General features: G+C 35.8%; 2 protein-coding genes across 2 annotated transcripts in view; both read left to right on the top strand.

The window, feature by feature from the left end:
* The window catches only part of POLK (DNA polymerase kappa), a 71,150-nt gene extending 47,223 nt beyond the window's left edge, over nucleotides 1-23,927 (top strand). Inside the window, exons 7-15 of the mRNA XM_081826714.1 lie at nucleotides 427-666; nucleotides 1,850-1,974; nucleotides 3,578-3,744; nucleotides 6,802-6,834; nucleotides 13,037-13,133; nucleotides 15,558-15,729; nucleotides 17,343-18,299; nucleotides 19,126-19,168; nucleotides 19,350-23,927. Coding sequence (XP_081682840.1) covers nucleotides 427-666; nucleotides 1,850-1,974; nucleotides 3,578-3,744; nucleotides 6,802-6,834; nucleotides 13,037-13,133; nucleotides 15,558-15,729; nucleotides 17,343-18,299; nucleotides 19,126-19,168; nucleotides 19,350-19,434 — 1,919 coding nt within the window. The 3' untranslated portion in view covers nucleotides 19,435-23,927. The remainder of the gene's footprint in view (nucleotides 1-426; nucleotides 667-1,849; nucleotides 1,975-3,577; nucleotides 3,745-6,801; nucleotides 6,835-13,036; nucleotides 13,134-15,557; nucleotides 15,730-17,342; nucleotides 18,300-19,125; nucleotides 19,169-19,349) is intronic.
* On the top strand, nucleotides 20,426-23,927 carry C7H1orf50 (chromosome 7 C1orf50 homolog). The gene is given in 2 exon segments (XM_081826727.1): nucleotides 20,426-20,776; nucleotides 20,778-23,927. Coding segments are annotated over 2 exon segments (684 nt in total). The 3' UTR covers nucleotides 21,111-23,927.

Genomic DNA, 23,927 nt, shown 5'->3' with positions numbered 1-23,927 from the left:
CCCTCTGACCCTCCCCCCTCTCATGTGCTCTCTCTCATTCTCTCTGTCTCAAATAAATAAATAAAAATCTTTAAAAAAAAAAAAAAGAAACAAAACTAAACTAGATTTGTTTTGTCTTTAGAAGGAATGTAGGAAAACCTCATTTATTATTTTTTTTTTAAGATTTTTTTTTTTTTAAGATTTTATTTATTTATTTGACAGAGACAGCGAGAGCAGGAACACAAGCAGGGGGAGTGGGAGAGGGAGAAGCAGGCTTGCTGCTGAGCAGGGAGCCCGTTGTGGGACTCAATCCCAGGACTCTGGGATCATGACCTGAGCCGAAGGCAGCCGCTTAACGACTGAGCCACCCAGGCGCCCTGGAAAACCTCATTTATGAAGTATGTACTTCTTAAAATGAATATAATTACTGTTCTGTTTATAATTTAGAGAAACCAGGAAAAGAAGCTAATAAACTGAATGAGCATGAGCGATCCATCTCTCCACTACTTTTTGATGATAGTCCTCCTGATTTGCAGCCACAAGGAAATCCTTTACAAGTGAACTCTGAAGAACAGAATAATCCTCAAATACTCCAAAATTCAATTGTTTTTGGAACATCAGCTGAGGAAGTGGTAAAGGAAATTCGTTTCAGAATCGAGCAAAAAACAACACTGACAGCCAGTGCAGGTACTTAAAAGTGATTTGGTGGCTACCATAGTTAAAATTTTCAGACTGGCTCATTCAAGTGTAATATTAGTATTTTCTCATTATGAAGCATATAGTAATGTTTTACTTATCCTTTTTGATTCAACTTCTAATGACTTTATGTATTCAGAATACTGTGAACCTACAGGTAAATTGGAATTAAGTAGAAAAGCCTATGAGCCCAAAGAAAAAAACTATCATAAATCTCATGTGGCTATCCTTTTTAAAGCATACAATATATTTTAATTGGCTTAGTACATCATACTTTATTAGTTTTCCCTTTGAAAGCTTCAGCCCTGTCCAGGATTACCGTGCAGGAGAGACCCCAGGTGACCACAAAGTAGAAGATAGAAGAAGCCCTAATGAGCAACATAGCAATCTGGGGCCAGCTGGTGAAAGGAAAAGGAGTTTTACAAATGTCAGTAACCCATGAGGGTACCACTGTGTCTTAGCATAGAAACTGATTTTCATCATGAGGACCCTAAATTATCATTATGATTAGGTTAATCTTTTTTTTTTTCTGTACCAAAGTGTGAGAATAAGTAACAAATTTTAGTAGGATGTGTATAAAAATTGAATTGAATCATTTAATGATTATATTTGAATATACCTATTTCAAGTTATCTTAATCATCGAATCTCCTAGAAATTTTAAAACACCTTTCTGAAAAGTACTAATTTGCTTTGTGAATAACATAAAAAGAGTGCATATATTTTATTATCATTGTTTTAAATATAATGCAACCCAGAATCTTTGTTTTTTTTTTTCTTTATGTGGATAATCTATACAAAAGACCTTTTCAAAGAGTGAACATCCATCCTAAATTATATTCTGGATCTTTTCTATAAGTCAACCCTGTACTGCAACTAAAGATAGTCTGTAAACTAATAATATCACTTAAATAAACTCAGAAATTACTCTTAGACTTTAAAATACCATGGAGATTTAAATACTCCTCACTTCTGCTGCCACAGTAAGTAATACAGTTCCTTTTCCTAAAATCGCATTGAGCCCTGGGGAGATAGGTAGTTATCAGATGTTATTTTTAAAGTACCATTCCACATCATTTCAGACTTTTTGCATTCATCATTTCTGTATTGTCATCTCATATTTTAAAATGATACATGTCAACTTCTTTGAGTCATCAGAGTGTTCTTCTTTTAAGGCATTGCCCCAAATACAATGTTAGCAAAAGTATGCAGTGATAAGAATAAACCAAATGGACAATACCAAATTCTCCCTAGCAGACAAGCTGTGATGGACTTCATCAAGGACTTACCCATTAGAAAGGTAAGATTTTGTAAAAAAATTTCTAGAAATTTTATTTATATAAAATATAATGTTATTTATATTTAAATATAAACTACATTTATAAACACATATATGTATGTATATATATATATATATATTCTGAAGAGATACCACTTAGGATGGAGTAATCATTCTTTGCTGAAAAGTTTTAGAACAGTAGGTAACAAGCAAAAAGTATAATGGATGATTGAATTTGGATTTGAAGAAGTCATTCTATGAAACCCTAAAATTGACATTTAGGAAATGTGTTTGCCAAAAAGTTTTAAGAAAGTAATAGATGAAAGACTTTTAAGTGTACCTCTGCCAAGAAGAACAGAAATAAGAAGAATACTTGTAAGAGTCCTTTCAGCTGAAACTTAATATACTATCTTGGTTCTAAAGTCTAAATTGCCATCAGATTAATAGGTATGATACTTCAAAGAGATTTAGAAATTTAATTGTTTTTGACCAAAAAAAAAAAAAAAATCCCAAAATACATTTCTATCTTTAAAATGGTAAAACGATCCCTTAGGCATTATAGAAAGGGTGTGTTTCATTATTTTTTACAGCTTGTAGATTTTTCTGCATATATGCTTTTTTTTAAACAATAATTACACTACACTCTATTTGATGCTCTGGGGCTTGATTTTCTCACATCACATACATGAGTGAATTTAAATAAACATTTTTCAATGTCCAGAAGAAAGGCTATATCAGAGAATATAATGTATGATCACTGTATAGAATATGTAAGCTGTAGCTATAAAGCAGTGTTTTCCATTGCGTTTTTCAAGATATGAATAGCTATTCCATTAAAAAAGTTTCTGGGGTCAGAGAATTTTGGAACGTATCAGCCTTAGTGGGTAACAATAGATAATATTATATTAAAGATTCATAAGTTTTGCAGTAAAAAGTTTATTTTAGATTTGCTTATTCTGGGGCACCTGGGTGGCTTAGTCGTTAAGCATCTGCCTTCGGCTCAGGTCATGATCCCAGGGTCCTGGGATCGAGCCCCGCATCGGGCTCCCTGCTCGGCAGGAAGCCTGCTTCTCTCTCTCCCACTCCCCCTGCTTGTGTTCCTTCTCTCACTGTGTCTCTCTCTGTCAAATAAATAAATAAAATCTTTAAAAAAAAAAAATAGATTTGCTTATTCCACCATTTTCCAAGTTTCTATGACTATAGAACTCTTTTTTTAATGCCTTTTTAAAAAAGATTTTATTTATTTATTTGAGAGAGAGAGAGAGCACGAGTTGGGGAGAGGGGCAAAGGGAGAGGGAGAAGCAGGCTCCCTGCTGGCTGGGAGCTGATGCGGGACTTGATCCCAGGACCTTGAGATCATGACCTTAGCTGAAGGCAGACTTTTAACCGACCAAGCCACCTAGTCGCCTCTTTAATGCTTTTTAAAGTTTCGTGAAATTTAAAATTTCCATGCAACACTAGTTTAGGAGATGTGCCTAGAAATAAAGTAGTTTTCTTGTATGACTTGTGAAGATGGTCACATTATTTATACCTTTTATTGGTTATAAAAGGTATAATGAGATTAAATATCTGTTCTTGCCTTAATGTAAAACTGTACTGATGATAAATATTGACTCTTTTCTAGGTTTCTGGAATAGGAAAAGTTACAGAGAAAATGTTAAAGGCGCTTGGAATTATTACTTGTACAGAACTCTACCAACAGAGGGCATTGCTTTCTCTTCTTTTCTCTGAAACATCTTGGCATCATTTCCTTCATATTTCCCTGGGTCTAGGTTCAACACACCTGGCAAGGTATCTATATGTATAGTCATTCTGTTTTTTCCTTATCATTTGCTGAAATAACAATTTTAACCATTGACATGGAGGCTATAGGATAACATGGAGGCTACATGTTTTTTTCTTTGTTTTTAAAGATTTATTTATTCCAGAGAGCGAGAGAGCAGGAGGGGCAGAGGGAGAGGGAGAGAGAGAATCTCAAGCAGACTCCGCAGAGCACAGAACCTAACACAGGACTTGCTCCCAGGACCCCGAGATCACAACCTGAGCTGAAACCAAGAGTCAGATGCTCAACTGACTGTGCCACTCAAGCGCCCCTATAGGATAACGTGTTCTAAAATTTTTTTAGGCTTGTTCATTCTGGAATATATTTTTTGAATTAGAGTCAAAAGATTGCAGGTGGGAGGAAAGGAAAAGAGGAACAAAGAATCACTCCTTGGCTGTTGGCTACAGCAATTGGTTAGATAGACAAGAAGAATGATGAGTACTTTCTTTTTTGTACCTACTTTGTTTTTTGTTCAGAACACAAGACTAATGGTGGTCTGATTGTCGAGGAAAGAAAGGTGGCTCATATTCCAGAATTTACCCCATAAGTGAGGAGATTTAATGATTATTTGAAAGCCTTCATGAACTAACAACTGTATTTCTTTTCTTTTTCCAGACGTGTAAATGATTGGCTGATTCATTTAGTACTGAGTACTTACTTCGTTAGTTACTGTTTTAGGCACTGGGAAGAACAGTAGAAAATGAGACAAAATCTTGCCTTTATGGAGTTTACAGAATAGTGTGGCAAGTAGGAAGTAACCAAATAAACAAATGAAGAAAGTAAGGCAGAGGAAGGGACTAGAAAATGACTTGGGGAGTAAGAGTGGGGGTTGGCAGCCATGATCCAGAGGCAGGGACCTGAAGGGGCCAGCCATGCAAAGATGTAGGAGAAGAGGAAACGGCTGAAAGAGAGGTCCTGTGATTCTTCCCTGCCACTCTTTCATCTCAGTCTTAAAAAGAAATATCCTAGAGCTAGAAGGGTACACTGTTGAGAGTGGGTGAAAAGAAGGGAATTTTTAAAAAGAATGGGAATTAACATGGGGCACTACTTTTATAATTTTGTCATCATCCTGTCAGCCTGCCCCCAAAATAATTCCTTTATATACCTAAGCTAAAAGAAAGCAAGATTACTGAGGAGGCATATGAAATAAGTTTGATAAAATAATTAAACCTGCTAAATCTTACAGAGATTGCAGGTACTGTTTTTCTCATCTGTCCATGCTCCTCATTCTTTTTTTTTTGTTTTTTGTTTTTAAAGATTTTATTTATTAGAGAGAGAGAGCGTGCACACGAAAGAGCACAAGCAGGAGGAGTGGCAGAGGGAGAGGGAGAAGCAGGCTTCCCGCTGAGCAGAAAGTCCCATGTGGGACTCTATCCCAGGACCCCAGGATCATGACCTGAGCTGAAGGCAGACGCTTAACCAACTGAGCCACCCAGGCGTCCCCATGTTCCTCATTCTTTAGCCCATAGTTAGCTGACTTTGATCTTGAGTGGATATAATGAAAAGATCAGAGAAGGAAATCACACTACTATAAATAATCTAGTATTTGGAGGTAATGGGAAATAAAACTTTTTTCTTTAACCCAAGAATTACCCTCTTTTTTATTTCCATAGTGCTTGAAAACAGTATAGTTCTTGATATAACATAGCATGTATTAATCTGGTATTTAAAGATGCAGGTAATGCTTTGAAGTGAAATTCATAGGTAATTTATAATAATGTAAAATAGCAAACCTCCTTTCCCTTCTATGTACATTTTCTATTCTCCTATTCTGCTTTATTTTTTAATCCTTAATACTTCTTACCTTCTGACATACTCCAGATTTACTTCTATATTTGTTTATTTGTCTCCCTCCAGTAAGATGTAAGTTTCTTAAGGATAAGAACTTGGTCTGTTTTGGTCATAACTGTATACCCAATGCCTAGAACAGTACTTCATTCCTAATAAGTTCACTGAATATGTGGAAAATGAATAATCTACATTTCATTTCAGCTTTTTAGTTTCAACTACATTTATCAGAACAGCTAGAATTCAACCAAACTAGATGGTTCAGATTCCAAATCACCATCCTATTGCTGTGTCCAAATTCTAACTGAAGTTCTATAGAGTGGTATAAATGAATAATAAATAGCTATAGGAGAGCACAGTTATATACTAAGCCAAAAACTAGGTAATTGATATTTAATCATATCATATAACTGTAAGCCATTACGCTACTAACTCTTACTGGTTTTTATAAGTCATGGTTTTTATATTCACATTTTTAGTAGAAGCAGTTTATAATATCAACCTATTTTCAAATTTGTTCTCTTTGATAGATATAGACTTGATCCATTATACATATAATCATATTAGCATCTATCTGTATTTTTTGTTGGTAGTTTTATTTTGAGATTTTATTTTATTTATTTAATTTTTTTTTTAAAGATTTTATTTATTTATTTGACAGAGAGAGACACAGTGAGAGAGGGAACACAAGCAGGGGGAGTGGGAGAGGGAGAAGCAGGCTCCCCGCAGAGCAGGGAGCCCAACGCGGGACTCGATCCCAGGACCCTGGGATCATGACCTGAGCTGAAGGCAGTCGCTTAACCAACTGAGCCACCCAGGCGCCCTATTTTGAGATTTTAAAAACTCACTGTTCTTGGGGCACCTGGGTGGCTCTGTCGTTGGGTGTCTGCCTTCAGCTTGGATCATGACCGGGGTCCTGGGATCGAGCCCCGCATGGGACTCCCTGCTCCATGGGAAGACTGCTTCTCCCTCTCCCACTAACCAACCCCCCCCGCCCCCCTCCCCGGCTTGTGTTCCCTCTCTTGCTGTGTCTCTCTCTGTCAAATAAATAAATAAAATCTTAAAAAAAAAACCACACAAACCTTCACTGTTCTTCATGGTGTATAAATTTTAACCAAAAACATTAAAGAGATCTTTAAATGGTAATTGATATGTTAAATCCTTTTGGTTGACTAAAAAGAACTGAGTCTCCTTTGAAAAAGCAAAAGAAAACTTTTTTTTCTTTTTTTCATTTCAAGGGATGGAGAAAGGAAAAGCATGAGTGTTGAGAGGTAATGTTGTTATTTTTAATTGTTCATAATTCATGTTATTTTTAACTTTTAATCTTTAGTAAAATATCACTGAAATAGAAAAATCTGTGTGCAAACCAAATGACATTTTCAGTAGTTGACATTACTAAAGTAAATATTCCAGTACAATGCTTTATTATCTTTGCTTGCTATGCTCTCCGTGGGAAAAAATTTAACTACAGTTATTTTTTTTTTTTAAAGATTTATTTATTCATTTGAGAGAGCAAGAATGAGAGAGAGTACATGAGAGGAGGGAGGGTCAGAGGGAGAAGCAGGCTCCTCGCTGAGCAGGGAGCCCGATGCGGGACTCGATCCCGGGACTCCAGGATCATGACCTGAGCCAAAGGCAGTTGCTTAACCAACTGAGCCACCCAGGCGCCCTACAGTTATTTTTTTTAATGTTGGTTTCCTCCTATTCAATGAAAACCAGTCATCTTATGGATTCTAAATCTTAATTTCTAGCTTTGTTTATAAGAAAAATTACTGAGTAGTTATTTGGGAAATTTAAGAAGGGACCATGGAAATTCTTCCTGAAACTCTTCAAATGTTGGTGAAAAGGGTCAAATAGTAAGATATTGAGAAAGAGAGCTTACAGGGGGCATAGTCCAGTGGTTTACAATCTTGTTTGGAAGACAAATGAAATCTTGATGAGACTTATTGTTTTCAGAAATATGTCATTGTTTGAAAAGTCCCTGAATTATCTCCTCCAAACACTAAAGTTCCACTGAGATGTTTAAGAACCACCGATCTAGTACAAGGTTGTGTTCCTTTTTCACATATATGTTCTTTCAAGTGTATTTATTTATTTTTTTAGTAACCTCTACACCCAGCGTGGGGCTCGAACTCATGACCCTGAGATCAAGAGTCCATGCTCTTCCAACTGAGCCAGCCAGAAACCTCTCACATATGTTACTTTTTATCAGAAAGGCTGAGTGACTGTTATAAGACAACATACTCAGTAAATGACTTTGATAAACATTGCTGTTTTAGGCTGTGATTACATAAAAACACTCAAAGGAAAAGAGGGGGAAAAAGATTCTAAAAGTGAGATGGTACTGTCCTATTTAATATTTTATATATATATATATATATATATATATATGTATACCTATACATACAGTGGAATATTACTCAGCCATCAAAAAATGAAATCTTGACATTTGCAATGATGTGGATGGATCTAGACAGTATTGTGCTAAGTGAAATAAGTCAGGCAGAAAAAGACAAATACCATATGATTTCACTCATGTGGAATTTAAGAAACAGAAACAAGCATAGGGAAAAAAAGAGAGGTGCAAACCAAGAAACAGACTCTTAACTCTAGAGAACAAACTAATGGTTACCAGAGGGGAGGTGGGTGAGGGGATGGGTAAATAGGTAATGGGGATTAAGGAGGACACTTGTGATGAGCATCAGGTGTTGTATGGAAGCGATGGACCACTATATTGTACACCTGAAACTAACATTACACTGTATGTTAATTGGAATTTAAATAAAAACTTAAAAAAAAAAAAAAACAGAAAGGAAACTATACTGGGGGTTGGTGGGGAGAAAGGGCCAGCAAACCTATAGATCTAATTAGTTAACAAAGAAGGAAGTACAAATGCCTCTTGAAACATTGAAAATATTCCCAGTCTTTTTTATAATTTAAGAAATACAGATTGAAGGTTCTCAAGATAGCCTTTTTCACTAATGGGTTGGCAAAGATACTCTATTGGCCAGACTATGGGAGTGAAATACCTATAAACTCTGGAGGGAGTATAGTAGTTTTTTTTTTTAAAGATTTTATTTATTTATTTGAAGAGAGAGACACAGTGAGAGAGGGAACACAAGCAGGGGGAGTGGCAGAGGGAGAAGCAGGCTTCCCGCCGAGCAGGGAGCCCGATGCGGGGCTCGATCCCAGGACCCTGGGATCATGACCTGAGCCGAAGGCAGACGCTTAACGACTGAGCCACCCAGGCGCCCCAGAGTATAGTAGTTTTTTATTGGTCCTATAACATATTACTACAGATTTAGTGGCTTAAAACAAACAAATTTATTCTCTTACAGTTCTGAATCAGGAGTCCTAAAATTAAGGTGTTGCAAGGTTGCAAGCCTTCTGAAGTCTCCAGGAGCGGATCCATTTTCTTACCAAAAACTTTTAGAGGCTGCTTATGTTCTTTGACTGATGGCCCCATCCTCCATTTCAAACCTAGCATTTTGTCTTTCTGTGATTCTCACTCTCCTGTCTTCTTATAAGGACCCTTGGGATTACATTGGACCCACCTGGACAATTCAGGATAATCTCTCCATCTTAATTTAATCATATCTGCAAAGTCACTTTTATCCTGTAATGTACTGGGTTCCGAGATATTAGGATTTGGACATCTTTGGGGTCCATTATTTTACCTACCACAGGGGGCAAGCATTTTGGCAATGTCTGTTAAACTCACAGATACACATGCACTTTGATCCCACAGCTTTTTTTCTAGGAATTCATTCCACACATGTAATCATATGTCATGTTATAAGTATATCAGGTTATTTGTTATATTTTTTTATGATAACAAAAGATAGAGAGTAACTTAAATTTCCAAAAATAGAGCATTGGTTAAATGATCTTACATCTTTAAATTAGAATATTAGGCTGCTGTATAAAAATGAGGGAATTATTTATTCATAAGGAACTCTCACCAGGATGAATTGAGAAAAGAAGGTGCTAAACAATGTGTCTAATATTCTGTTTATGTAAAAAATGCAGGGGAAATGTTTGCTTGTTTGCTTATACAAAGAATATTCTGGAGAAATTTAAATAAATAGGAAGCTGGAAACATTAGTTGGAGGAGAACTGGGTAGCTGGGGTTAGAGTTATAAGGGGAAATCTTCACTGAATAGTCATCTGCTCAGGGTTTGATCTCTCTTTAGCATCTTCCTCTTTTATGTTAATATGACCTCTTGCATTCTTTCAATACTCTTGTGCAGATGAATTCAAATTTCTACATTTAATCTTACCAGCCCTCCATTTCCAGTTGTCTATTAGGCAACTCTATGTAGGTGCCAGGAACCATCCCCTTACATCTACTTGAAGATGTACAGTAATTAGAATAATGTTCTCCTATATACTTTCTTAAGATAACCCTCTGTAGCAGTCTATATACACATATACCATAATGTATTGTAAGTTCTGAGGGCATTATCATTATCTGTTGGTGACTTTAATCAACTTTAAAAAAAGATTCCAGTGTAGTTAACGTACAGTGTTATATTAGTTTCAGGTATACAACAGAGTGATTCAGCAGTTCCATATATTACTCAGTGCTCTTCAAGATAAGTGTACTCTTAATCCCCATCACCTATTCACCTGTTTCCCCTACCCACCTCCCCTCTGGTAACCATCTGTTTGTTCTCTGTAGTTAAGAGTCTATTTTTTTTGTTGTCTCTTTTTTTTTCCCCTTTGTTTGTTTTGTTTCTTAAATTCCACATATGAGTGAAATCATGTGGCATTTGGCTTTCTCTGACTGACTTATTTTGCTTAGCATTATACTCTCGAGATCCCTCCATGTCTTTGCAAATGGCAAGATTTCATTCTTTTTTTATGGCTGAATAATATATATATATATATATATATATATACCACATCTTCTTTATCCAATCATCAATCGATGCACTTGGGCTGCTTCCATAATTTGACTATTGCAAATAATGCTGCAATAAACATAAGGGTGCATATATCCCTTCAAATTAGTGTTTTCAAATTCTTTGGGTAAATACCCAGTAGTGTGATTACTGGATCGTAGGATAGTTCTATTTTTAATTTTTTTTTTTTAAGATTTTATTTATTCATTCATGAGAGACAGAGAGACAGAGAGAGAGGCAGAGGGAGAAGCAGGCTCCCAAGGAGCAGGGAGCCTGATGTGGGACTCCATCCCAGGACCCTGAGATCATGACCTGAGCCGAAGGCAGACGCTTAACCGTCTGAGCCACCCAGGCGCCCCTATTTTTAATTTTTTGAGGAACCTCCATACTGTTTTCCGGAGTGGCTGCCCCAGTTTGCATTCCCACCAACACTGTAAGAGGGGTCCTTTTTCTCCACATCCTTGCCAACACTTGTTTCTTGAGTCTTTGATTTTAGCCATTCTGACAGGTATGAGGTGATATCTCATAGATATCTCATTGTTTGCATTTCCCTGATGAGTGATGTTGAGCATCTTTTCATGTGTCTGTTGGCCATCTGTAAGTCTTTTTTGGAGAAATGTCTGTCCATGTCTTCTGCCTATTTTTTAATTGGATTATTTGTTTTTTGGGTGTTGAGTTGTCTCATTCTTTATATATTTTGGACACTTGCCCTTTATCAGACATGTCATTTGCAAATATCTTCTCCTATTCCATAGGGTGTCTTTTGGTTTTGTTGGTTGTTTCCTTTGCTGTGCAGAGGCTTTTTATTTTGATGTAGTCCCAATAGTTTATTTTTGCTTTTGTTTCCCTTGCCTTGGGAGACATATCTAGAAAGATGTTGTGAGTGATGTCAGAGAAATTACTGCCTGTGATCTCTTCCAGGATTTTTATGTTTTCAGGTCTCACATTAGGTCCTTAATCCATTTTGATTTTATTTTTGTGTATGGTGTAACAACATGGTTCAGTTTCATTCTTTTGCATGTAGCTGTCCAGTTTTCCCAGCACCGTTTGTTGAAGAGACTGTCTTTTCCCCATTGCATAATCTTGCCTCCTTTGTTGAAGATTAATTGGCCATATAATTGTGGGTTTATTTCTGGCCTTTCTAGTCTGTTGCATTGATCTGTGTGTTTATTTTTGTGCCACTACCATACTGTTTTGATTACTATAGCTTTGTAGTATAACTTGAAATCTGGAATTGTGATACCTCTAGCTTTGCTTTGCTTTTTGAAGATTGCTTTGGCTATTTGGAGCCTTTTGTGGTTCCATACAAATTTTAGGTTTGTTTGTTCTAGTTCTGTGAAAAATGCTCTTGGTATTTTTTTTTTTTTTTGAGATTTTATTTAAATTCAAGTTAGCTAACATATAGTGTATTATTAGTTTCAGGGGTAGTATTTAATGATTCATCAGTTGCATATAACACCCAGTGCTCATTACATCAGTGTCCCTGTTAATGTCCATTACCCAATTACCCCCCCACCCCCCAACCCCCGGTAGCAAACCTCAGTTTGTTCCCTATAGTTAAGAGTGCTGTTGGTATTTTGATAGAGATTGCATTTAATCTGTAGATTGCTTTGGGTAATGTAGACATTTTAACAATATTTGTTCTTCCAACCATGAGCATGGAATGTCTTTCCATTTGTGTCATCTTAATTTCTTTAATCAATGTTGTATAGTTTTGAGAGTACAGGTCTTTCACTTCTTTGGTTAAGTTTATTCCTAGGTACTTTATTGTTTTCAGTGCAATTGCAAATGCGATTGTTTTCTTAATTTCTCTTTCTGCTGTTTCATAATTAGTGTACGGAAATGCAATGGATTTCTGTATATTGATTTTGTATCCTGTAACCTTATTGAATTCATTTATCAGTTCTAGTAGTTTTTTGGTGGAATCTTGGGTTTTCTATATATAGTATCATGTCAAATAGGGAACGTTTTACTTCTTCCTTACCACTTTGGATGCCTTTAATTTCTTTATGTTGTCTAATTGCCGTGGCGAGGACTTCCAGTACTATATTGAATAAAAGTGGTGAGAGTGGACGTCCTTGTCTTGTTTCTGACCTTAAAGGAAAGGCTCTCAGTTTTTCCCCATTGAGAATGATGTTAACTGTGGGTTTTTCATATAAAGCCTTTATTATGTTGAGATATGTTTCCTCTAAACCTACTTTGTTAGGGGTTTTTATCATGAGTGGGTGTTATACTTTGTGAAATGCTTTTTCTGCATCTATTGAAATGATCATATGGTTTTTATACTTTCTCTTATTGGTGTGATATATCAGACTTTAATCAACTTTTTAAAAAATATTATAAATAAAGCAAATGTACCTTTGGTAATCAGTGTAACTACAAATGATCTTCCATTATTTAGGTAGATTTTAGATGTTTTTACTTAATTGTATCTTACTTCATCTGAAAATTTTATTTTGTACTGCAGAAAATGTAACTTGATGCTAGGCTATTTAACATACTATATCACTCCTAAATTATCCTGAATTATAGTTTACTCTGTGCACCAAAATCATTTTTGTCTTTCTAGGACATTCAGTGAGATAAATAAAGCAGAAGAACAATATAGCTTGTGCCAGGAACTTTGCAGTGAACTTGCTCAAGATCTGCAGAAAGAAGGACTAAAGGTACTTTATTTTGATGTGGTGTTCTTAGTTTAAAAAAAATTTTTTTTAAAGATTTTATTTATTCATTTGAGACAGAGAGATACAGAGAGAGAGAGAAAGAGCATGAGGGGGGAGAGGCAGAGGGAGAAGCAGACTCCCTGCTGAGCTGGGAGCCCGATGTGGGGCTCCATCCCAGGACCCAGACATCATGACCTGAGGTGAAGGCAGACATTTAACCATCTGAACCACCCAGGTGCCCCTAGTTTAAAAAAATTTTAATAATAAAATGCTACCCTAAAGGAAGAGTTAGATTTTGTATTTGAGTACAAATTGAGAAACATTAGAAAGGATTATTCCCCATTCCCAATAGAGACAAATTCTGTTTTGACCTGTAATTCAGGCCTATGGTAAGATGATTAGATGAAGAAGCAACTTACAAGTGTGGGCTGGCTCCAGTATAATTCCAGAATTTATACTCCTTCAGGAGTACATCTGAATAAGTTCAAAATCAGAGTTATATTGACATTTGAGAATAAGGCAAAGTTAAGGATCTCTCTAGAACTATATTTACTTATTATAAATATCTTTCCAACCATCCTTTAATGTTTTTCTCAGGTAGACAATGATTTTCTAGAATAAGCATTTTCTTTCAAGGCCCTTGTTCCAGGTTGTTTCACACATTGAGAACAAAACCCGGAAGGTTTTAAATTTCTATTTTATAATCTACGCTCACAACAATCCATATTTAGTATTTTCCAAACTCTGAAACCAGAGGTGGAGTTATTACAGAGGATAATACAAAGGTATTCAAAGGTTATTACAAAAAAAACAAAAAACAGAAAACAACAAAGTTTATTACAAAAAATGGGATATCTATATATTTCTTTTTTTTTTCTAGTGCCCTCCCCTATATATTTCTTATTATCCTTCTCTATGACACCTTGAGTATAAAGAGAGTTGATTTAAAATTTTTAAAATAAACCTGTGATTTTAGAATCATTTCATATATACAGAAAAGTAGTATAGGTAATATAGAGAGTTCTGATATACCCAGTTTTCCTCATTATTAACATCTTATATTATTTTAGCCATGTTGTCATAGTACATTTGTCAAGCTAAGAAACTGACATTAGCAAATTGCTATTAACTAAACTCCAGACATTATTTGGATTTTACCTGTTTTTCCATTAATGTCCTCTTTCTGTTCGAGGATTCAGTCCAGGGAACCACATTGCATTTCGTTGTCTTGTCTCCTTATCTCCTCTAATCTGTAACAGTTTCTCAGTATTTCCTTGTTTTTCATGACTTTGATGTCTTAAGGAGTATTGGCCAGGTATCCTGCATGGTGTCTTTCCTTCTAGGTTTGGCTGATGTTTTTCTTATGATTAGACCAGGGTTATGGAGTTTTAGAAAGGATACCAGAGGTGAAATGTCCTCATTACATCCTTTCAAGGTATAGGATAGCCACAAGGTATCACGAGTGATAGTAACCTTTGTCACCTGATTAAGTTAGTGTTCGCCAGGCTTCTCCACTATGAAGTTACTATTTTCCCTTCCCGTACTCTATTCTTTGGAAGTGAGTCAGTAAGTCAGCCCACTCTCAGAACTTCCAGGAGGTAGTAAAATATATGTAACATAGAATTTACCATTTTAGGGTGCCTGGGTGGCTCAGTTGGTTGGGCGACTGCCTTCGGCTCGGGTCATGATCCTGGCTGGAGTCCCGGGATCGAGTCCCGCATCGGGCTCCCTGCTCGGCGGGGAGTCTGCTTCTCTCTCTGACCCTCCTCCCTCTCATGCTCTCTGTCTCTCATTCTCTCTCTCGCAAATAAATAAAATCTTAAAAAAAATTAAAAAAAAAAAGAATTTACCATTTTAACTATTCTTAAGTTACATTTCTGTGGCATTAAGTTTATTCATATGGTGCAACCATCACCACTATTAATCTCCAGAACTTTTTCCTTATCCCAAACTGAAATTCTGTACCCATTAAACCATAACTGCAAAGGGAGTTCTTATATGTAAATGGGTTAGCATAGTATCTGGCATGTAGTAGACACACAGTAAGTGTGAGGTGTCTGCAAGACCCTTTCAATGGAGACCCCTTTAAGAAGCTTTTTTCCTCTCTTTTTAGGTACTGAATTCTAAAAGAGATTTAGTAAAAAAAAAAAGTGATCAGTTAATGTTGCCTTTTATATAAAAAGTTCTTTTATAAAAATCCATTTGGGTGGGGGAGTAATAATTATGGGCTAAAATGGGATTTTTAGATTACTTATATATTTCAGTTATTCTTTTTGACAGATTTCATTACCATGTTTCATAAATAATTGATTATACTTCTGTATTATGTGTATGTAAGAGATGTTTTTGAATTTTTTCTAACCTACAAAATAACTTTTTTCTAGAAGTTAGAAAACTGTATATAACAATGTATTTTGTTGGTTATAGGGTAGAACTATTACCATTAAACTGAAGAATGTAAATTTTGAAGTGAAAACTCGTGCATCTACAGTTTCATCTGTTGTTTCTACTGCAGAAGAAATATTTGCTATTGCTAGAGAATTGCTAAGAACAGAAATTGATGCCGATTTTCCACATCCCTTGAGATTAAGACTTATGGGTATGCCCTTTCTTGTTTTTCCTTAAATCTGCTAGATTTTCCCAAAGAAATCAACTTGGGAAATACTCTCTCCTTCATTTTATTTCTTAAACCTGTTTAGGAGTTTGTACCTATGCTGACATTTTTCTTAATTCTTAAAACCTGATGTATGTGAAACCATACTCATTAATTTAATTCCTGTAAGAACCAATTACAGTTGTTCTTTTCCTTCCTACTGACTGAAATCCTTGGGGCTAGGTATGTTTCAAAATTTAAAACCTTTCAGATTTTAGGAAACAAATATAGTACATATTGAGTATATTATGTAATACTCCTTTGGTATCTGAGGCAGCACCTCATGATAAACACATTAATATTTTTGTAGCAAAACAAGAAAATATTCACACTAGGTTGGAAAGACCCTAAATAGCCTCACATCAGTTCAGTCATCAATTACCATTTGTTGCTTACAATTTTCAGAGCTATTTAGATTTCAGAATTACAGATAAGGGTTTGTGACAATATAAAACCATATCTGCAGCCATGGCATGATGAACAAACAAATTAACAAACCAAGTTTCTAAAGTGAATTGGGTGAGAGGATGTCCATGGATAAGCTCTCCAGATGCCAGCTTTACTGCCAAGAGTGGATCATTAGCCATACTTTCATATATGAAACATAGCACACATTTGAAATCGATTAACTAAAGTATGTTGATTGAGAGAGCTAAAGAGCGGATGTTTATAACAGCTTCATTCATAATTGCCAAAGTTCGGAAACAACCAAAATGTCCTTCAGTAGTAGGTAAATGGAAACTGGGATAGACCATGGAATATCATTCAGTGCGTAAAAGAAATGAGCTATCAAGCCATGAAAAGACATGGAGGAACCTTAAATATATTTTATTAAGTGAAAGAAGCCAATTTGAAAAGGTTAAATACTGTGTGATTTGAACTGTGTGACATTCTAGAAAAGACAAAACTGTGGAGACAGTGAAAAGATCAGTGGATGTCAAGGATAGGTAGCACAGAGGATTTTTAGAACAGTAAAAACTATTCTGTATGATGTTATAATGGTGGATACATATCATTAAATACGTCAAAATCCATAGGATGTTCAACACCAAGAATAAACCCTAATAAAAACTATGGACTTTGAGTGTTAATGTTGTGTCAACATAGGTTCATCAGTTGTAACAAACATACCACTCTGGTGCAAGATGTTGATTGGAGGAGGCTATATACTGGGCAGAGGATATGTAGGAACTCTATACTTTATGCTCATTTTTGCTGTGAACCTAAAATTGCTCTAAAAAACAAAGGCTACTGGGAAAAAAGGGCTAGAGTTGGTATATAATGGTATCTTGTATCAGATATTAATTGAAAGACTTATATAATCATGCCAACTCCAACAGATACTATTTAGTGATACCCAGTTTTATAAAGGAAGGTAAATTTCATACAAAGTACCCATTTTGAAAAAGTATACTTTAATTCAGAAAATATGTAGTATTGCTTATTTTTCTCTAAACATCCTTTTGTATATATGTCACAATAATTTTATGCAAAATATTGTTATGCATTATGAGTGAATTGGCTTTGTTAAGAAATTAATTGTGGTTGGTTTAATTTAGGTGTACGGTTATCCAGTTTTCCCAATGAAGAAGATAAGAAACACCAACAAAGGAGCATTATTGGCTTCTTACAGGCTGGAAACCAAACTCTGTCAGGCACTGGGTATATACTAGAGAAAACGGACAAAGATCAGTTTCTAAAACCTCTAGAAATGTCTCATAAGAAGAGTTTCTTTGATAAAAAGCGATCAGAAAGGAAATGGAGCCAGCAAGACACATTTAAATGTGAAGCTGTGGATAAACAAAGTTTACAGACATCACATTCATTTCAAGTTTTAAAGAAGAAGATGAATGAGAATTTAGAAACGTTGGAGAATTCAAATAATTCTCAGATATTTACCTGTCCAATTTGCTTTAGGGAACAAAGAAGCATCAGTCTGGAAGCCTTTAATAAACATGTAGATGCATGTCTTGATGGACCTTCAATCAGTGAAAATTCCAATGTGTTCTCATGTTCACATGCTTCCTCTACAGAAGTTAACAAGAAAAAAAATGTACATCCTTCTTTCTCACTCCATGAGAAGCAGGATTATGAAACCCATCAGAAGAATTCAGAAATCAATTCAGTAGATTGTATAGAGCTAGTAGAGACTGAAGATAACCCACATAAAGCAGAAAGTGTAGACGGTTTAAGTGATAAGCACAACAAAGAGGAATATGTTAGTCTTCCAAGCAAATCATTTAATATTGAGGAACGTTGTCACAATTCTTCCTCTACTGTTTCATTGGAAGATACTGGGTCATTAAGTTGGCAAGAATCCTCCCAGCCTCATTTACATGAAGTGATAACAGACCAAGCTCTAGTTTGTCCTGTTTGTAACCTAAAACAAAAGACTTCAGATCTTACCCTGTTCAATGTGCATGTGGATGTATGCTTAAATAAAGGCATTATCCAGGAACTGAGAAAGGATAAAGTTAATCTAGCTAACCAACCCAAGGAAAGCACCAAAAGTGCTGGTGAGTTTGCAGTCATTTTAAAGAACTCGATTTTTTTTTTTTTTAAAGAACTCTATTTTTTAGGAATGTTTTATTAAAATTAAGATTGTTGTTAAATCTAAAGCACATACTATTAAAGGGATAGGTTGTGTATGCTGCCATTTAGGGAAATGTTAGTTACCTTAGCATAGGTTAGAATTAACTGAAGCCATTAGATTTTAAATTTTGGCAAAACTGTTCTGGGCTTGATTTAGCACAGAACGAACTCGAAAGTTTGGGAGCCGAGTAATCTAATCAAAGGCAAAATTCCCTTGGAATGACTAAGACAGGGATAAAAGGTACAGCTTAGGGAATTTAGTCAATGGTATTGTAATAGTGCTGTATGGTGACAGATGGGAGCTCCATTTGTGGTGAGCACAGCATAGAGTATAAACTTGTTCTATTACTATGTTGTGTATAAACTTGTTCTATTACTATGTTGTGCACCTGAAACTAATATAACATTGTGTGTCAACTATACTTCAATTTAAAAAAAGAGAAAGAAAAAAATTCCTTCAGAGAACTTTTGCTAAGGCACAGTGGTAAATTAACATAATCACACAGCCAGAAAGCCTCTTTTTAAGTTGTTTTTGGTAGTCTAAAATTAAGTGCAATACCATAAAATAAGTAAATTACAAAGAAATTATGCAATAAAGTTAGTTTTTGATGTGTCTAAATATGAACTACGTAGTACTAAAGAAGTTTTTATTATCTAATCAGTCAGCTTTAACTTTTTAGATTTTTATACAGCTTTTTAATTATTTCATGTTGTTCATTATGGCATTTCTTGACTTTTCTTCCACTAAAGATAACTCAGGCAGAGTTCAGAAGACTGCAACAAAACCAAAAAGGTATGGCTAATTTGAGTTTTAACAGAGCTGGCTATAAAATTGTTATATTTTGAGGTTTAATTTTTAGGTGATGTTAAAATTTGCTCTTACAAATCAAGTAAAATTTAAAAAAATCGATGATTCATAAAACATTTTTCAAATATCTTCCTGCATTTTAACTGTGTGTTCTTTTCTATTCCAGGCCAGGATTGATGACAAAGTACTCAGCATCAAAGAAAACAAAACCAAACAATCCCAGACACACTCTTGATGTATTTTTTAAATGAACATTGAACATTTTATCATTGAACATTTTATTCTTTTTTTTTTTTTTTTAAGATTTTATCCATTTATTTGACAGAGAGAGACACAGCGAGAGAGGGAACACAAGCAGGGGGAGTGGGAGAGGGAGAAGCAGGCCTCTCGCGGAGCAGGGAGCCCGATGCGGGGCTCGATCCCAGGACCCTGGGATCATGACCTGAGCCGAAGGCAGACGCCCAATGACTGAGCCACCAGGTGCCCCGAACATTTTACTCTTAATAGAAACTTTTTATTTTATAATCAATGAATCTTTTCTTCTTCATTAAGTTTATAGATTCATGTAGTGAAAGGCAAGTGCAATAATTCTTCCCCAAATGACATTTCTTTTATATGAATTTGGAATATGTTCTAATTAACTTTTGTAAACACCTTTTGGATAACCATGAGAATTTCACTTCTATTATACATCAATCCGAAAATCAGTCCTGTTAGAGATAATTTTAAAATGAGAAATTAGGAATGGAATCGAAAGTGATTTGTTTCCTTATCATGTTTTATAGTGAATATAAAAGCATATTTATAAGGGCTCTCAGAGGTTCACACAAACCTAGGTTAGCATAAGAATTTTTCAGTACTGGGGCACCTGCGTGGCCTAGTTGATTAAGGTTTTAAGCATCTGACTCATGATTTCCACTCAGGTTATGATCTCAGGTCCTGAGATCAAGCCCTGAGTGGGGCTCCGCACTCAGTGGGGAGACTGCTTGAGAATTCTCTCATTCTCCCTTTGCCCCTCCTCCTGCTCATGCTCTCTCTTTCTAAAATAAGTAAAACAAATCTTAAAAAAAATTTTTTTTTCAGCACTTAAACACTTTGTTGGAACTGGACTGCTATATTTATTATAGTAACTTCTACAACTTTGTATATTCATATTTTAGATCCTACTGTCTTCAGATACCTCATGAGCATTCATAATTAAAATTTATTGGGGAGGGTGGTAGGGAGGTTTCAGGTGTTTACATGGTGGATGCTGCAAAGCTGGGGCAGACGGAGGAGGTCCCTGAAAACCAAAGAGTTCAGCTGGCGACAGATTGGGGAGGAGCCCTCATGGAGTGCACCTCGACCCCCAGCAGCCTGGCCCTGGTGAGCCCCTACCACACCCACTGGGCCAGGGACCCCTTAGACCTTGTGGCACTTGCAGAGCAGGTGCAGAAGGTTGATGAATTAATCTGAGCAAATGCCACCAACAAACTGACGGTCATAGCTGAGCAAATCCAACATTTACTAGAATAAGCCAGGAAGGTTTTGGAAGATGCTCACAAAGATGCTGACTTGCACCACATAGCTTGTAATATAGTAAAAACAAAAAAACAAAAAACCTGGCAACATTTACTACCTTTATAAAGGGGAGAGTGGTCAGCAGTATTTTTCTATTATTTCTCCAAAAGAATGGAGGACAGGTTGTCCACATGAATTCCTTGGTGCTTACAAGCTACAGCATGACTTGTCCTGGACTCTGTATGAGGATATTGAGAAGCACGATGCTAAAATCAACGTAGTGGACAAGTTGCTAAGCCAGCCAGCGGCCCTGCCTCCAAACACTGAACCCACCTTCCAGGGACTGACTCACCAAGAGTGGACTCAGATAAATGGTTCTCACGGCAAGGACCTGTCACCTCCTTGTTGCCCTCATTCTCTGCCTTGATGGGAGGTGTCATGAGAATTGAGGTATTGTGGGTGAATCATGAACTTCTTGAAAAGAGACCCTGTGTGGGGCACCTGGATGGCTCAGTCAGTTAAGCAGTTAAATGTCTGCCTTTGGCTCAGGTTATGATTCTGGGGTCCTGCGATCAAGCCCTAAGTGGTAGTCAGGCTCCCTGCTCAGCCAGGAGTCTGCTTCTCCCTCTGCCCCTCCCCCCACTCATGCGCTCTTGAGAACTCTCTCTCTCTCACCTCTCCTCTCTCTCAAATAAAATCTTTAAAAAAATTATAAGTTCTATGAAGAATATTAGCTTGTCAGAACAGGGATGAAAGTTTTGTTACCTTCAGGAAAATAGTATCACAGTATTATTTTCTGTGTTAAAAGAATTGTTTAAAATAGGATTATCCATTTGATTTTTTTTTCTTTCTTAGAATTCCTTTATCTTATGAATAAGCACATGGTTCACTTTACAAAATATTTAGTCTAAGATTCAAGGTATTTTAAATTTCTTTGTAGGACTTTAAAATGGTGGTATTTCATTTCTTGAGAGTTATGTTTATACTTTACACAGATCTATAAAAAAGGATAAATTGTACTCTCACTTTATTTTTATTATACCCCTTCAGAGAAAAGTGTGCAATACAAAAGATTAGTGTGTATTAAGACATCTCATTTATCTTAGCTATATTTCTATCACATTTTTATTAATATTTGTGAAAGAAGACAGCTTAACACTAATTAGCTTAAGTAATTAATCCAAATACTTTTGTGCTATTAATACAATTTTTTTTTCAAAAAACAATTATTTAATGGAAACATGAAGATGGGACCACTTTCTATTATTTTTTAAGGAACTGAAATTTTTGTCTCATATTTTTGTTTTCTCTTTTCCTACTTTTTATATTTTATAACTCATTATCTAAATTTATGAAGACATAATATTTTAGAAATAGGTTAAAATAGGATCTTACACAGCCTTTGGCCAAAGTGGTAACTTGACTTGAAATAATTAGATTGTTTGAAGTTAGATTTAGGGGCGCCTGGGTGGCTCAGTCGTTAAGCGTCTGCCTTCTGCTCAGGTCATGATCCCAGGGTCCTGGGATCGAGCCCCGCATCGGGCTCCCTGCTTGCCGGGAAGCCTGCTTCTCTCTCTCCCACTCCCCCTGCTTGTATTCCTTCTCTCACTGTCTCTCTCTCTGTCAAATAAATAAATAAAATCTTTAAAAAAAATAAGTTAGATTTAATATTTATTAGCATGCCAGTTTTAGGCCTAATATTATCATATGCTATGGCAAATTCAGAATTGTAGAGCTGTGGGTCTTGATTGTGTGATTTACATATCTAAATTCTTTATAAAATTAAGTTCAGTGAAGTGCTGATTTAATGTATTGAAAAGTTAATAGCATCATATTTAATTGTTCCTATCTTGCCTCAGATTTATTTTTATTGTGTTTTCAACTTTAGAGTAAATATGAAATTATTTTCATTTAGATGATTCATTTAATTGAATGTTATTTAGTAATATTTAATGATTTAAAATAAAATTGCAAGTGTTTAGTTGATCTTTTAGCCAATAAATATGGTTTCCTTACTTTTCTACTCTTCTACCACCTCTGATTCTCTTTTATTCTCTTTCCCCAGAATTCTATCCACATTCTTTTCTGTTTTATCTAATGTACCCAACTCATCTACTTTTCATTATGATTTTGCTTTGGGGTATTTTTAGGAAATAAAGCAAAACTGCAAAGGACAAGCACCTATGATCTTACCTACTTAGAGCGTCAAAATACAGGGAACCACCTGGGACAACATATTTGTGACACATGTAACTGGCCAAAAACTAGATCCAGAATATGTAATCCAGAAGATACAAATGACTCCTATGTATTAGTAAGAAAAAGACAAATAGCTAGTAGAAATTTGACCAAATGACTTTAAATGTCACTTTACATAAAAGGAAATCCAAATGACCAGGAAACATGAACACATTCTCAGCCATTTTAGTAATAGGGAAATGAAAAAACCACAAAGAGGTATCATTACATCCCTACCAGATTAACAAAAATGAAAAGATCCAATGTTATTAAATTTTGGTGATGACGTGGAGCAATGTGAACTCTTCTTTGAAGACAATCACTTTGGAAAACAGTTTGCTTTTCTTCGGTAAATTTAAAGATGTGTACATTTAGCAACCCATCAATTGCACTCCTAAATAAACAGCTTTGCTGGTTATCTTCCATTTGCTCTCCAGATTTACTCTTGACCCTTGACACTACTTTATGTCCAGTAAGGGGCTATGGCAATGGGGGAACCACTACAGATTTCAGGGAGAAAAGAAGATGAAGTTGGGTATTTATTCCCACATGTACCTTATTATATGATCATCTAGAGCTGGTTAGGTCCCTTGACCAAAGGTCACAAGTTTTTTATACTGTGTTCTCTCCTATCTCTTCAGTCGGGCTCCAACTCATGACTCTGAGATCAGGAGTCACACACTCTTCCAACTGAGCCAGCCAGCTGCCCCCTCTCTTCAGGTTCTGATGATCCTTTCCTTCCCTCACCCCTTCAGCCTAGGGGTGGCAACAAAGTCTTGCTCTTATTAGTTTTGGGGTGCTACAGCATCTTTTGTGTTTCCCCACACCTTTGTAAATGGTCCTTTTTAAAAATTCATCACAAAATATAATTTTTTTTTCCTTCCAGAGCCCTGATATAATGTCTTGGGAAAACTACTGACCATGTTCCTTAAGAAGTATGTACAACAATGCTCTTATCAGCACTGTAATAGCAAAAAAAGGGAAAATAAATATTAATTTAATTCTA

This window comes from Leptonychotes weddellii, chromosome 7 (assembly GCF_054177405.1).
Source record: "Leptonychotes weddellii isolate Sample4059 chromosome 7, ASM5417740v2, whole genome shotgun sequence".
Lineage (NCBI taxonomy): Eukaryota > Metazoa > Chordata > Mammalia > Carnivora > Phocidae > Leptonychotes > Leptonychotes weddellii.
Note: the sequence above shows the minus strand (reverse complement) of the source record. Positions and strands in the feature narration are given on the sequence as shown.